This window comes from Thunnus maccoyii, chromosome 17 (assembly GCF_910596095.1).
Source record: "Thunnus maccoyii chromosome 17, fThuMac1.1, whole genome shotgun sequence".
Classification (NCBI taxonomy): domain Eukaryota; kingdom Metazoa; phylum Chordata; class Actinopteri; order Scombriformes; family Scombridae; genus Thunnus; species Thunnus maccoyii.
In genome coordinates this window covers 20,034,824-20,049,354 of record NC_056549.1, presented here as the reverse complement: position 1 = coordinate 20,049,354, position 14,531 = coordinate 20,034,824, and the positions used below count along the sequence as shown (strand labels likewise).

The window sequence follows — 14,531 nt, the reverse complement described above, 5'->3', positions numbered from 1 at the left end:
GTCATTTATAGAATTTTACTGCTGTACACAAACATTAAGTATTAAATACAAATGACTTACATACAGTACGTTTACAGTATAACATACAAACATTAAGGCATGACTTTAATACAGCTTCATACAAGTTACTCTCTGGACAGTTTGGTCTGCATTTGACATCCTTTACTTTATCCAATTTCCAATAATGAAAAAAATGAGTTTCCTAATCAAAGGGATTGTGACAATGCCTAGAAAAATTATCTGGGAAATTTGAACAGGTTTAGTTATTCATTAAAAGATGGTATACAAGTGTAATAATGCAAATCGTTTTAAACGAACCTCTCAGTCACCATAGAAGAAGAAGAAATGTATTTAAAAGTTCTTGAGTGTGCAAGGCTGATACAGTATCTCTAAAGTGTCAAGTCAGGAAAAATAAGTCATGGTTAGTATATGATGAAAAACTGAAATCTGGAATTTAATCTGATCCAAAAAAGAGAAGTTTGACTTGAAAGCAGGTGGGATAAAGTACAAATTAAATTATTTATAAAGATTTGCCAGCTAAGTTTCATGTTTTCCTGTTTTATTTCCACAAATGAGCTATTTTCCCCTTCGACACCGAAGTGAGAACAATAGTAGTACAGTCGTAAACAGAAGTGAATAACTTACAATAAATTACTTAAAAATCCTTCTAGGAATCCTCAAATACTTGCTGATTTTATGAAGAAAAAGCCCTGATTCCTCCTAAAATGATCTTTATTGGATTAGGATGTGGGAATGAGAGAAATTCCAGACACTTTGGGGGGTTTTCCGTCATCTTTACAATAACTTAAGTATGCAGATTTGATGTACTACTATGAATGAATTTGAATTTTCAGTCACTTGAGTGGCATACCCTCTTTGCCGTTACTTAACAGTTTCATACTAAACTAAAAACTTGTAGTCGTTACATTAGAGCCGATCACCAATACAAATCTAAGCCAGATGGATGTTTAAGGCAATTCACAGTATAAGTTGCTTCACAAAAGCTACTCTAAGGTGTTCATGCAAGTGCTGCATACATGTTCTGAGTTATTAGGTTATAATCTAAGTGTTCTGTATAATGACCAAAGCCTCATGTCATGTATTCACAGTGATAACATGTTGACCAACAGATCAAAAAGCAGAATAAATCAATTCTTTTACTCGCCAAATTCGTTGCTGATGACTTAAAGCAAACGGATGACTGCGAATGATTGATGGTGACGATTGCTGAAATTAATAAGAAGCGGGACTGTTAAAACCTTGTATGTTCATTAGAGACTGAATGAGACAGAATGGTGCTTAACCATGTGGGGTTTTTTTTGCATTTTGACACTGATCAGAAGTAAACACTGCACGTCTAAATCCCTTTATAAAAACAGCTTCAGGGATCAATAACAAGTCTTGTCTCACTATCACAGTTCAGACAAAACAGAGGTTAGAATATGTCCGAGGCCAAAGAGGAACTCAAAAGCTAGAAAAACAGGAAAAACTCCCGTTGGAAATGTACACAGGCCGTGTCCATAAAACTGAAAATCCTGAAAAGAACTTCAGTTGTTGTGAACTCCAGCCTTCATCTGCTGCACCACTTCACCTCCGCTCTCATCAAGGCTGCACTTTACTGTCCTTCTCTACGTGGCTCTGCATGTGTTTGGGAAGTTCCTGCAGGAAAAAAAAACACAAGACTGAAGAACCACACAACAGATGTAAAATAAACATGAACTTGACTGACAATAAAACTATTTGTGAGAATATGTAATTAGTTACAACTAGGGAACACTTTATTAAATTATTGAAGTAATGATATTCATCCTTTTAGTTAAAATAATATGGCGTCAGTTCATTACCTGTCTAACTAACTGCTGTGTGGAAAAAAAAGTGCTGCAGCCTCTCCAGCGGCATTTGACTGTCTGCAGATTGGGGTTGCTGTGGTCTCCAATCAGGTGCTGCTTAAGATGCTCCGCCATGCCGAAAATCAGAGAGCAATTTTGCCACTGCGCAGAAGGCAAAGGTCACAAAGACAAATGTTAGGACACATGTGAAAGAAAATCACATAAATAAATATCTTATATATATATAAATATATAGAAAATGTTCCTGTAAGATTATAAAGCCTGGTCCTTACCCAGCAGCGGAAGTTCTTCATCAAGTTGAGCTTTACCGCTTTAACACTTCCATCATAGCAACCTGTGTAGATCTGTATGCATAAACAGAATTAAACCACATTATTAAAATAAACATAAAGATTCTTTGAAATTCAGTCTTCTTTTCAAAAATGTACCTTTGTCATGCAGGTTTATATTCAAACAAATATAGCAACACCGGTTTTAGTCCACTTACCACACTCTTATGGACAGCCATGCACATCACCATATCACTATGCCCGCCGTACACCTGCAGCCGGTCATGGGACTAGAAACGAACAAATACAGAGTTGAAATATAAGACTGCAGACTCTGCACATTTCAGAATGTCAGATTTATGATCTTTTCAAATGGTGACCGGCATTGAATGCAATCTAAAAATCTAATTAAAGAATCAAAGCTCACTGATCACTTCTGACTCTACAAATGGACAATATATGAAGTCTAACTGTGATTATTGAAGAAAAAAATCTTGTTTTGTGTATCCTACATTGATAGTGCAGTGAGTCAAAGACATTCACACACATATTTGGTCCATTTTATTTACCTTTAGGAAATTAAATGCTTTCTCTGATTTTTAAGAACCCAAGCAAAGTCAGTTAAATTGTTCCTCAAAACTTTGATTTGATCAAAAACGATAAAATATACACATTATCAGTTCATAAATCAGTTGTCAAATCATTGGTGTTCAATTTTGTAACCGCAAGTCATCGTTCAAGTGAGCCTCCTTCATACCTGTAGCTCATAAACTCGAACCAGTTTATCCAGACAGGCTGTCACCATCACCTTCCCCAAGATGACAATCGATGTGACGGCGTGACCGTGACCCTTGTAGATACGAACCAACTCACCCGTCTATGAATAAAGACAGAAACATCAGTCATAGTACAAGCATGAAGGTAAAACAAACCAAAACAGGCACCGGCATAAATTACCATCAAAATCAATCAAAAATGATCTCAACATTTTATTGCCATGTTGGAAATGTCAATAACAAAACCTGTTAAAATTCCAGGGAATCATTAACACTTACATGGATGTTGTGAGCATGAACAGATGTATCACTGGAGCCGCTGAAGACCAGGTCATTCACCACCTGGCAGGATCAAAGGTAGTATAATTCAGTACACCTGAATCACTGGTATTTATTTTCTTTATCGACGTTTTACCTACAACAAATAGAATTTTATCCCCCCCATGTTTTCATATGGAGATTGCTTGAGTTTTTTTTATACAGCAAAAAACTATAAAAACATACATCGTTAAAAAAAGAAATAGAGAAAGTTAGTCATGATACAGCAAACAAACCATGTCATCTTTAGTTGTCACTTTGGCTATGTTTGACAGAGATTGAGAGAGAGAAGCGGTGCACGCTGTTATTGGCTGGGGGCTACACACCCCCTGCCCAAAGGTTGACACCAAGAAGCGTCCCGAACACAGCAAAATAATAAGGAGATAAGAAAATACAGGCAGAGAGCAGCGTTTCTGCTGATAAATACACTTTCACACACTTCTAGTGGGTCATAAGTGATGATGAGAGGAATTTTTTTGTATGAGTCTATACACTGTTTTTTAGGAAAATCCTGCATAGTACACCTGTAAGTGTTGCTGTTACAACAGGTAAAGGTAAAATCTCCCATCATTCAATCTAGTCTTTGACAAAAAAAACTACTTTTAGTGTGCAGAAATTACTAAATCTCACCTTCATACAGAGTACAGTCTTTGTGTGACCCTGCAGCGAGCGCAGCAGCAGGCCGCTCTTGGCGTCTCGTACGCTGATGGTGCTGTCGTAGGAGCCAACCAGCAGCACCCGGCGGGCGCCCTCCTGGGCTGTACCCAGGCAGCTGACGCCTCGTGGGCCATGGCACTCAAAGACATCCAGCTGTTTCAGAGTCTAACAAAAGCAACAATGACAAGGTTGATGAAAATGTGACAGAGTATTGTTCTAACTTTAGGGCTGCAACTAACAATTATTTTCACTATTGACTAATCTGTCAATTATATTCTTGATTAAGCAATTAGTTGTTGAGTTGATAAAATGTCAGAAAATGGTGAAAAATGTTGGTCACCGTTTCCCAAGATGCAACCTAAAATCAACATTCCACAACCCAAAGATATTCAGTTAACTATCATTGAGGACTTCAGAAACCAGAACATATTCACATTTGAGAAGCTAGAATCAGAGAATTTTGGCATTTTTCTTAAAAAAATTATTGATTATCAAAATAGATGGCGATTAATTCAATAATATCTAAGTGGGACACCTGGTCATGGATCAACACCTGTGAAAAACATAATCTGACAGGATATGTCAGGTCAGGTTGCATTCAGACTAAAATAAACCCTGTTCAGATGGCTGGCCTACTCAGGTTACTTTAACATCCATGAAACCACTTTTACTATCTGTATCATGATTTATTTCCTGTATATTAAAAATAACCTGTTACTTCAGTCAAAGAGTGTTAATAGGTGACAGTTTTTCATAGTTTGTCTAGCAGAATACTACATTAACAGATAAAGTCAGAATAATAATGATACACAGCTGCAGAGTTTAAACAATGCAACATTTTTTTGCTGAGTATTTGATCAGAAGGTTTTCACTCACCTTTAGATCATGGCTAGCCACTGATCCATTGGCGAGCCCGGCATACAGAATGTTCCAGGCTATGTGCAAACACAACACTCTGTCTGGTAGAGGGATCTGCTCCAAACACTTCTTGGACTAGAGGAGAGGAAACAAAGAAATCACAAAATAAAAAGAAATTAAAATCAATGAACACCACATAGGTAGATTTGCTATTTAAAGTATCATGGTTAAAAATCTAGTGGTAATTAAACTAGTAATTTATAATACTGTGATACTGGGTATCACACTGAAATCCTACCTATGCCGGTAAAGCTGTTTAGTGGATAATAGGACACATTCAAAAAGTGAAGTAAAGCATCAATTATAAAAAGCATGTGTTCAGCAAAACTAAAATGAATAATTTCACTGCAAAAATATGTGTAACATCAAGCACTGAAATGATTCCCTGTCTAATAAGGGCTAAAATGTAACAAACAAATAAGGAGGAACATATATGACACAATTTTTCATAATGTAGGCTTGTATAGACATTTTATACCTTTATACTGTAACAGCAGATAGTCTGGTCACTGGACCCGGTGTAGAGGCGCACCGGCATGTTCGGGAGTGAGGACACAAGCAGACAGTTGACTTTGTTTGTGTGGCCCTCAAACACTGCTTGGCAATCCCCGTTCTGGATACAGAGACATGAAATAACTTAATTGTTTCAAAAAGGGTATATACAATGACCAATCTCAATCCATAGCATGCTGTTGCAGCCTTCTTGACAATAATTTCTTTTATTAAATAACAGCATCAGTTGAGACACTACTGCTTTGAAAAGTACAGTATAAAAAGCAGCTAAACACTTTGATTGATAGTGTCATTTTTTACATTTTGATTTAGTTTTACTCAGAGTCTGTGACAGACTAAAGTTGTCAGAAAGGACAAAGTTCGACAAGTATGGGTTTGAGTTTTGGACAGTGAACTACATACCACCAGACTGTAGGCTCGTGCTGTGTTGTCCCCTGAGCATGTGTACAAGGAGCCCTCATGGATCTGCAGGCCGTGGACGGGACCTGTGTGGTTTACAAATGCTCCCAAGAATGGTTCCTCATCCTCGACCGGCTGAACAGACTCTGAAATAACAACAACAGCGATTAAAGTGATTTCAACATATTGTCTCTCCATTTGACATTTAATTTCATTTTACATTTAATGCAAACAGGAAGTACAATACTCACCTGGTGGAATATTGACCTCTTTCACTGGCTGAAATTTTCTAAGGAGTCAAGAGAACAAATTTGGTCACATTTACTTATCTGAATCTGCAGATAAAGCATCACTGTAATGTTCAGGATTCTATTCCCAATATGATCCCATGACAACAGCTCACCTCTCAACATTTTGGTGCGATGTGCATGCCCTTGCAGAACTGAACTCCACACTGACAGACTTCTGAGGAGGCTCTTGTTGAGCTGGAACATTTGAGCCAGTTTCAGGTGAGCCCTCATTATCTGATTCATCAATATCAATGACCACCAAGTTGGAGGGCTCCATCATTTCCACAGAGTTATCGCTCTCATTCCCTCCGTCGTTGTCTGATGCTGCAGCAGGTGTATTTTTATGTCTTTCGGGGACAAAAGTTGAGTTCTCTGCTATTAACTCTTTTCCTTTTACTTGTTTGTTGCTGATATGTCCTTCCATCTCCTCCTCAGAGTCACTTTCAATAGGCGATGCTTCTTCCCTTGCTAAACTTTCTCTCTTTATACTTCCCTTTAACCCTTCCCTCGGCACGTGCTCCTGCTGCTTGTAGGAAGACTCGGCAGAAGGCGGCGTATTCACCGATGAGGAGCACCCTGGCCTGAGTTGTTTGGAAGAGGTAGTAGCAGTTGTGGAAGCTGCCAAGTGTGGTGGTGAGAGTAGCAGCAGATCAGAGGAAAACAAGGGTACCTGAGGTGTATCAGCGTTAAAGGAGACCGTTTGGGCTAACTGGCTCGTCTGTTGAGCGCTGGGTAGTTGGCAGATTTCTCGCTTTACTGAAATGGTTGGCAGGGCTAGAGACGTGGGAGGAGGTTGGCTGATGGAAGACGTTGGGTTTGTGGCAGATGGTAACTGGCTAGAGGAAGTGGCAAAGACACTAGAGCAAGAAAGGGAAGAGATTCTCGGTTGCGCAGTGTCAGCCACCCCTGCTGACGAGGTGGTGGCTTTCTCTGCCATGTTAGATGCTCCGGAGTACCCTTCTGGAAAAGATTGAGAAAGGAAAAGTTAAACCTTCTGTTGCCTAACAAAACAGGGTTTAGTCTAAAGCACAGGGTTTCCATACACGTTACCTTGCATCCCCTGCAGGATCTCAATCCGCTTGGCTCTCAGACTGTTGACCTCAGCAGTAAACTAAAACAGCAGGAAGAACAATTCAATGTAAACCTATGGATAGCCCACTGAAAATAATCATTTCATGTTTTCTTCATTAGAGGTGTTTCTATACCTGCTGTCTCAGTAACAGGAGTCTTTGGACTTCTGTGTAGGCAGCTTGCAAGGCATTGCGGGCTTGAATCAAAGACTTGTCCAAATCCTGCAGCGAATGGCTCAACTCCTCCTCCCTCAGAGAAACCGCCAATAGCTGGTCCATTTGGCCCTGGTCTAAAGGGGAGAAGACCAAGAAAAAAATTCACAATGGTTATTGATAAGTTGAGACAGGGGATTGTTAATAGTATAAAGATTCTTTCTAATAATACAGAACATAAAATATCAGAAGTACCCTTGTGTGACTTTGTTTTCTTCTTTTTCCCACCTGGTTCCATATCAGAAATGCCATCATTCTGTAAGAATACAAGATAAAGTAATCACAATAACTTACTGGGACACTTCAGCAACGGTAGCAATACACCACACCCTAAAATTATACTACTCACTCTTACTGATTTGTGTTTCCTCTTGTTGGCACTACTGTTGTTTCTCAAATCTCTGTTTTCATCCTCCAAGTTTGGTTCCACTTTCACAGGCGCTGCTGCTACTGTCTGACTGCTGCAATCCTGTGTTTGAGCAGGCTGCCCCACAGCCACCTGCATCCTAGAACTGGACTGTGTCTCTGTGTGAGAGTCATTATCTGTTGTGTTCTGGGGTGGGGGAAGGTGTGGACTCGGAGGACCGTCTGGAAACGACTCCCAGTGGAAGCCCTCTGAAAGCAGCATGTTATTGTCCTCCGCCTGTGCTGAGCCTTCTTGGTCAGAGAAAGGGTTCAGCAACTCGATTCCAAACCTGTATCCACACAGAATAAAAACAGCAGATTAAAAGATATCATTGCTGTTTAGCACACAAAAAGTAAAATGGAAAATCAGGATGATGGATGGAGAGAAAAGTTTTGGTTTAAGAGAAAAGACGCCAACTGTCATAGTGACTCACTCACCTGGGCATGCCATTGATCTTGTCCTGTTTTCTCCGTTTCATCTCCCCGTACATCTCCCTCCAGCTCAACTTACTACTGGCCCCTGATAAAGTGAGCAACTTCTGCAGGGTTGGTTTAAGTCCATCCTCTTTCTCCCCCTGAACTTTGCCTGATTTGTGGGCAATTCGAACCTTGCAGGTGATGTTCCGGTTGGGCTCAGTGGAAGTGGTCTGACATCCACCGAGTGAAGCCAGGCTGTCGAACGCTGAAAAGGCAGATGCTCCCTGAGACTGCCAGATTTCGCTGCTGTTTGATGGTCCATCTGAATCACACACAACCACTGAGCTCCTCTCCCAATGCTGAGTCATTCCTTGTGTTGTTTTGGAAGTTGTCTGCGTAGCAGGAGCAGATGTGTTGACCTGTGGAGACTGCACAGATGCATCTGCAGCAGAGGTGATGTAAAGTGCAGCTTCGTTGTTGTGGTTCCTGAAGGAGCCACCTGCTAGCTGCTCTTTCCCAGTTCCGGCTTGCTGCGCGGCGGAGTGATCGGCCACCCGGCCACCTGCCTCGCTGCTCTGCTTCCGGGCTTCACGATCTGCTCTACATGGCTCCCTCACACCCAGCGCCCTTCTGATTTGCCTCAGCATTGAACTGACATCCACATCTCGTATGGGTGCAGCATTGGCAGAAGTGTTAGCAGGATGTGCAGCTTGCTCTGGTCCTGGTTGAGAAGCTCTTGCGTTCTCATCTTGATCGTGATTAATGACGACGGCTCCATTCTGAGGGAGGTGATTACTGGTGAACTCTGTATCATACTGCCCGTTGTAACAGTCACGACTGATGGCAGGCCATGATAATTGTTCTGGCGTGCTGGCGCCACTTCCCTGGGTGTTGTGTGGTCTTTTAAAATGTATGTTAGTTTGGGATCTCTCTATTTTGACTTTGCTGCACTGATTTATGACAGAAAAGTTATCATCATTCCTCAGGTGGTCCTGAGGGTAGGGGTGATTCCAAGTTCTACTTTTGGGCTCTCCTGGCAGACAAATAAGTCTTCTGTTTTGACTCTGCAGAGTTGATTCTGATTGGTAAAGCGGTCTTTTCAAACTGGACATTTTGTTCTCCTTGTTTTGAACAACAGCATGGTTGCTTTCTATCTGGTGAGTCTCTTGCATCCGTTTCAGTGTCCTCATGTTCACTTTTTTGGATTTTTCAGGATTCACTACTTTGGACGCCACCTTGGTTTTTGTGGCAGTTGCCAATTGCACTGCTGCACGCTGACCAGCTACCTGCTTCAGTTTCTTTTTTTTCTTCTTCATAATTTTCTTCCTGTGATGAAAAGCACAGTCATAAAGAGAGTTACACCGCAAAATTCCAGTTCACTGTCAAACCCAGTGTTTCAAAACAACAATATATTAGATGATAAATAAAGAACAAAAGAAGAATAAAATGCTAAATCTAATATCATTATATTGAGTGGGTAACAGATGAAAATCTTACTCCTCCTTCTTTAGCGTCTTGTTCCTCTCCAGGATTCTGCTGACTGTCTCCCTGCTCAGAGTCTTATACAGTGAGGAGGGCTTCACATTTTTGAACATCAAGATCTTCAACTTATCTTTGTGTTGAGTGGTGGAGATGTGCTGGGCGTACTCATTTAAACCCATGGAGGATGCCTTACACGCCTGGCATTCATGAAATGAATCTCTGTTAATGGAAAGACACACATTTTTGTCAGGAATGAATGAATGACAGAATCCCTGCTTTAGGCTCTTTAAATTGATTTTAAAGTCAAAACAAAAAGTGGTGAGTACTCGAGTTTTGCATGCTGTAATTATTTTATATCAGTAAAACAAAAAATACTGAGGTTGTGTAACATTAAAAATTTTTTGGTATTATGCCACTATGACACCAGAATTTCAGTACTAATACCTTTTTTGATACCTTTAAAAGGAATATAAACATGTTTTTCTACTTTCATTCATTTAACAAAAGGTGTCAAACTTCTCAAATGTTAAATGTTGTCTGAACAGAAGTTAAATGAGTAAAATTATGATCTGAAATCAGAAACTGCCACTGATCCAAGAACAAACACAGAAGAATACTAATCTAAGCAAGTATTCAATGCCAGTTTTGGTACCAGCAGCTTCTAATATCTCAGTGCTAGACACACATGTGGGTCGGTTCAACAAAATATACTGAGGTTTAATACCTAGCCCTGGGGAAATACTCCAGAGGAAGGCAACCTTGCAAGATGTGTGGGGATATAAATTGTTGTGCGGGGAAGTGTGGTGACTTTCTCAAGTCTTAAAAAGTGTATGCATGTGTTTTTGCTGTAATGAAACATCATGGGTGCAGTTTTGCAGAGAAAAAGGTAAAGAGCACTAAACATCAGTGTAAATGACAAATGTTACTCACTTGCCCAGCACTGTTTCCAGCTCTCTGTGATGCAGCATGCCATGCATATGCTCTTGTGCTTCCTACAGTTGAGACATATGGTCATGATTATAGGTCATTTGTGAGGACAGCATGTTAAAATCATATAATAGCCAGCCCTTCTAGTCACTGAGATATCTAAGTAAAATAAGAGCCACTTACATGTTTCAAATATAACCTGCGACATAAAATACAGTAGGTATTTCTGGTCTGGTGGTTTGGTTTGGACTTTGGGTTGGTCTCCTTCTTCACAACGGTTTTGCCCACCTTCTCATGTGGGGTTTGAACCTTTGCCATTTTCTGAAGAAGTGAAATAAAAGGTAACAGTGGATATGAAAAACAAAGACTCACATTAAAATATAAGATAAAGAAACGCCTACAACAGTGTTTCCACTGCATAACATCGCAGAGTCAAACTAACTATAACATGACTGGTGGTGTTATTTACGTTATATAGACATTGATATGAAGTTATAACCAATATAAAACGACGATCATTAAGTCTAAACATTTTTAACAACAGCACAACGTGGTTGTCAGGTGAGCTCTAGTCAGAAAAGGTGAACACGTTTGAGCTGGGCTGCAGATTAAAAGTACCCGTATTACGACGTTAACAAACAGTTGTGCAACGTTAACGGCAATTAAGTAAAAAAACACTGAACGTAATACTAGATTTGATGGTAATGTTGTCAAAAGAACATAATTACCGCATGAATTTCACATGGCAACAAGACTCAACTGCTGTTTAACCGCCATGTTTGTCAACGTAAGCTACATCGGCCAATCGTTAGCGAGAGGTGACGCCGGAAGTTTAACGGCGGGCAGTTATCACAGATCTACAAAACAGAAGCTAAAGTGCTTGTGGGGTTTGCTATGATGTCCAGTAGTGAGGATGTTATACAGATTTAATGAACTGCGAGGAAGCGTCGTTCCGTACGGAAGAGGAGTTTTTGCTAAAAGAAAAATAGCAGTTTGTTAGCTGTTTACAGTGTGTCATCGCCAACAGACTTTTTAAACTGTTTGTACGTTAAGATGTGCAACGGCTGTGTGCAAAAAGAGTACCCTGACCGAGTAAGTTAAGGCTATTTGGAGGCATTGTTTTTAAACGCTAGTAAATATACAGGGCAACCAACCAGCGTAATGATGTTGTAACTGTTAGTTAGCTAGTTAACGTTCATTTATCCAGAGTTACCCAGGGCTCACATTCTCAAACCGTGATGATATGGCACAAGATTTCATGTACGACGGAGAAATAAAAAGATGTTTCCTTGTGTTTTGCTGCGCAGGGGAATACTTGTCTGGAGAATGGCTCCTATCTGATGAACTACCTGGCCTGTGCCAGCTGCCACCAGAGGGACTTCGTGCTGATCAGTAACAAAGCCACGGAGGATGATGATGGAGAGGAGATTGTCACATATGACCGTAAGTCACTGTTCCTGTGCTACGTTACAGTTAGAAAAGGAGACCAATGGACTACAGCCTTGGCACATTTACCAACCACATTTCTTTTTAGCAGACAAAATTAACCAGATAATATACAGTTTAAAGAATGTGGATACATTCTCCACATACTTTTTGTGTAACTTACTTGTGTATTCTTGGTCAATTTCCCAGTTAAAGGACAGGTTTACAATTTTTCAAGTCTTTTAAAACAACAATCAGGTGCCCAAATGAATATTGAAATAGGTTTTTCTTGCCATAATAATTTCTCCTGTTCATCCTGGCCATTAGAAGATCCCTTCATAATGCACTTACAATGTAAGTGATGGGGGCCGAAATCCACAGTCCTCCTTCTGTGCAAAAATGTATTTAAGTTCATCAGAAGTTAATATGAAGCTTCAGCCATCAAATGGTAAATGGACTGCATTTATATAGCGCCTTTCTAGTCTCCCGAGCACTCAAAGTGCTTTAGACTAGATACCAACATTCAAGGTGCCATGCAAGGTGCCAACATGCTCACCATTTTCTTAATTAATTTGGTCTGTGAAACATCAGAAAAGTAGCAGTTTTCTAAAGCACAAGGTGATGTTGTCAAATTGTTCCTTGTTTTGGAAAGGAAAGACAGCAAAGGAAGGAATAGCAGCAAATCCTCAAATTTTAGAAGCTGGAACCGTGAAATGCTTTTGCTTGATAAAAAATAAAATAGATACCTGTTAATTTTCTTTCAATCCACTAATCAATTAATCGAATAATCGTTGCAGCTTTACTATGACATAAGACAAAGAAAAGCTGCAAATCTTCACATTTGAGAATCTGCCACCAAAGAATTTTGGACATGTGCTTGAAAAATGAAGTAAACAGGTAATCAATAATATAAAGCTCTTACCAATGAGTTTTCTGTTGATTGTCTTGTTCAGCTCTAATAATATGCTTCCCTGTTATAGAAGCATATTAATGCCAATGGGTTTTTAAAAATGAAATAATCAGTAATCACATGCTTTTGGCTTTTTAGTTGGACTTAAGTTTCCTGCCAGTGTTCAGACTCTTTCATATGCCACCAATATTTATTAACTGTTGGTGTTAATCCACCCACCATTCAATAAACTCTCTACAGTGTGTTTAAAACTGATCCACTCTGTCCATTTGTCCTTCCAGATGTTTGTAAAAACTGTGACCATGTCATCGCCAGACACGAGTATACTTTCTCCGTTGATGACGAGTATCAGGTAAGTTAGAATCATGTGTAGTTGTTGGCATAGTCTTAGAAGTAGGCTATATATTAAATCTGTTTTGTATTGTCCAGGAGTACACTATGCTGTGCATGCTGTGCGGGAAGGCAGAGGACTCCATCAGCGTGTTGCCAGATGATCCCAGACAGTCTGCTCCTCTCTTCTAGACCTCAAAATACACCAAACCCTTTTTTAGATCGACTATCCTCAAGCTAATGGACGTGCCGCTGGCTGCTTGCTTCTGGTCTCTATCATTTTTATTGTCCATTCAGAATTTTATGCACATCTTCAATTAAGTACATAGTATTTTAAATATTTGGCTGATGATGCACTGATGTATGCTGACAGCAGTTGAGCAGGAAATATAACTTTTTATTAAAAAAAAATCCCCTTCATGACAAAATATAAACATTCTGTATGTCATTTGACTGTTCTGTAAATAAACATCTTTGTATAATACTTTTTACGAAGAATTTGATTGCCCTAGATATTTTACTCTCCCTTGACACATATCTGATGTTACGAAGTCACAATGACAAAAAAAGGAATCTTACTATGCAGCTGTAGACATCCTGACATTACTGTTAAAAATTCAAATGTTCATGTTTCAGGAAATATGTGTGTTGGAGCCAGGTATTTGATTTGATGTGGTACTCCTCCCAAACAGCAGGGGGAACATGGTCAAGGCCAGCTGAGCACTGATTTATTTAAAGGTCATGCCAATCATTACAGGTGTGCATGATGGTGAGAGGCAAAAAGTTTTTTGACTGTGCTCAGGATAGCAGCTATTTTGGTTGTTTTGTTTTCTCATTTTATTTTATATAAAGGAAGTTAATAGAAAGAAAGTTTGACACTGTCTCAAGGCAATAAAGAAAGCATTTATCAATAAATTGAATAGTCTGCGCAATATTGAGTGCATGTCGGAACAATCATACCATTAGCAGCCAGTAGTGACTTAAAGTTTAGGTCTAGTCACTACAATGTGAAATAAATAAATACAGTATAATCACATGTTTATTCAATTTATGAGGTTATTTATATTGTCAATAGGTTCCATGCCCAAGAAAAATACTGATAGCCAACAAACTATTCAGTGTGTTCTGATAATGTTTATCTTCCTGAGTTCAGATGCTGCTGCTGTGTATTCCAAATATTGTGGAAGACAGAATTCAGTCTTCATTCCTCAAAGCTCAAAATGTATTTGTGAAAATATTAAGTAGCTTATTCGTACAGTCTCACCATCTGGCCATTTGGTGTAGTTTTATTTTTGTTGTAACAGGCAAGATTCACATCCCACCTCCATCTGCCGTACTAGACTCTTTATATCTAATATATTT

The 14,531-nt window shown here is 39.5% G+C and overlaps 2 protein-coding genes across 4 annotated transcripts; one reads left to right on the top strand and one right to left on the bottom strand.

Annotated features, from left to right (window-relative positions):
- Position 1: 1 nt before the first annotated feature.
- On the bottom strand, positions 2 to 11,315 carry znf106b (zinc finger protein 106b). 3 transcript variants are annotated; one of them, XM_042389531.1, is made up of 21 exons: positions 11,233 to 11,315; positions 10,688 to 10,825; positions 10,508 to 10,569; positions 9,593 to 9,796; positions 8,117 to 9,421; positions 7,623 to 7,968; positions 7,469 to 7,529; positions 7,196 to 7,350; positions 7,041 to 7,101; positions 6,104 to 6,950; positions 5,952 to 5,989; positions 5,704 to 5,846; positions 5,267 to 5,401; positions 4,747 to 4,863; positions 3,844 to 4,035; positions 3,175 to 3,237; positions 2,877 to 2,996; positions 2,338 to 2,409; positions 2,123 to 2,194; positions 1,845 to 1,991; positions 2 to 1,659 (listed from the first exon to the last, which is right to left on the bottom strand). In XM_042389531.1, exons 2-21 carry the CDS (start codon positions 10,820 to 10,822, stop codon positions 1,603 to 1,605), a joined length of 4,332 nt encoding a protein of 1,443 aa, XP_042245465.1. In that variant the 5' UTR covers positions 10,823 to 10,825; positions 11,233 to 11,315; the 3' UTR covers positions 2 to 1,602. The 3 variants fall into 3 exon arrangements, with proteins under 3 accessions (XP_042245465.1, XP_042245467.1, XP_042245466.1); XM_042389533.1 differs by having other exon boundaries at positions 7,629 to 7,968; XM_042389532.1 differs by lacking the exon at positions 11,233 to 11,315 and adding an exon at positions 11,123 to 11,181.
- Positions 11,316 to 11,383: 68 nt separating this feature from the next.
- On the top strand, positions 11,384 to 13,653 carry churc1 (churchill domain containing 1). The gene is made up of 4 exons (XM_042389539.1): positions 11,384 to 11,596; positions 11,812 to 11,947; positions 13,121 to 13,191; positions 13,269 to 13,653. Exons 1-4 carry the CDS (start codon positions 11,558 to 11,560, stop codon positions 13,359 to 13,361), a joined length of 339 nt encoding a protein of 112 aa, XP_042245473.1. The 5' UTR covers positions 11,384 to 11,557; the 3' UTR covers positions 13,362 to 13,653.
- Positions 13,654 to 14,531: the final 878 nt, after the last annotated feature.

Bases quoted from the DNA above. Each gene is read 5' to 3' on its own strand.
- znf106b (XM_042389531.1), bottom strand. From the start codon at position 10,822: ATGGCAAAGGTTCAAACCCCACATGAGAAGGTGGGCAAAACCGTTGTG. The intron at 7,530-7,622 runs GTGAGTAGTATA...GTATTCTTACAG, and splicing joins GGAAACACAAATCAGTAAGA to AATGATGGCATTTCTGATAT. The intron at 1,992-2,122 runs GTAAGGACCAGG...CCTTCTGCGCAG, and splicing joins TGAAGAACTTCCGCTGCTGG to TGGCAAAATTGCTCTCTGAT.
- churc1 (XM_042389539.1), top strand. From the start codon at position 11,558: ATGTGCAACGGCTGTGTGCAAAAAGAGTACCCTGACCGA. The intron at 11,597-11,811 runs GTAAGTTAAGGC...TTTGCTGCGCAG, and splicing joins AAAAAGAGTACCCTGACCGA to GGGAATACTTGTCTGGAGAA. The intron at 11,948-13,120 runs GTAAGTCACTGT...TTGTCCTTCCAG, and splicing joins GGAGATTGTCACATATGACC to ATGTTTGTAAAAACTGTGAC.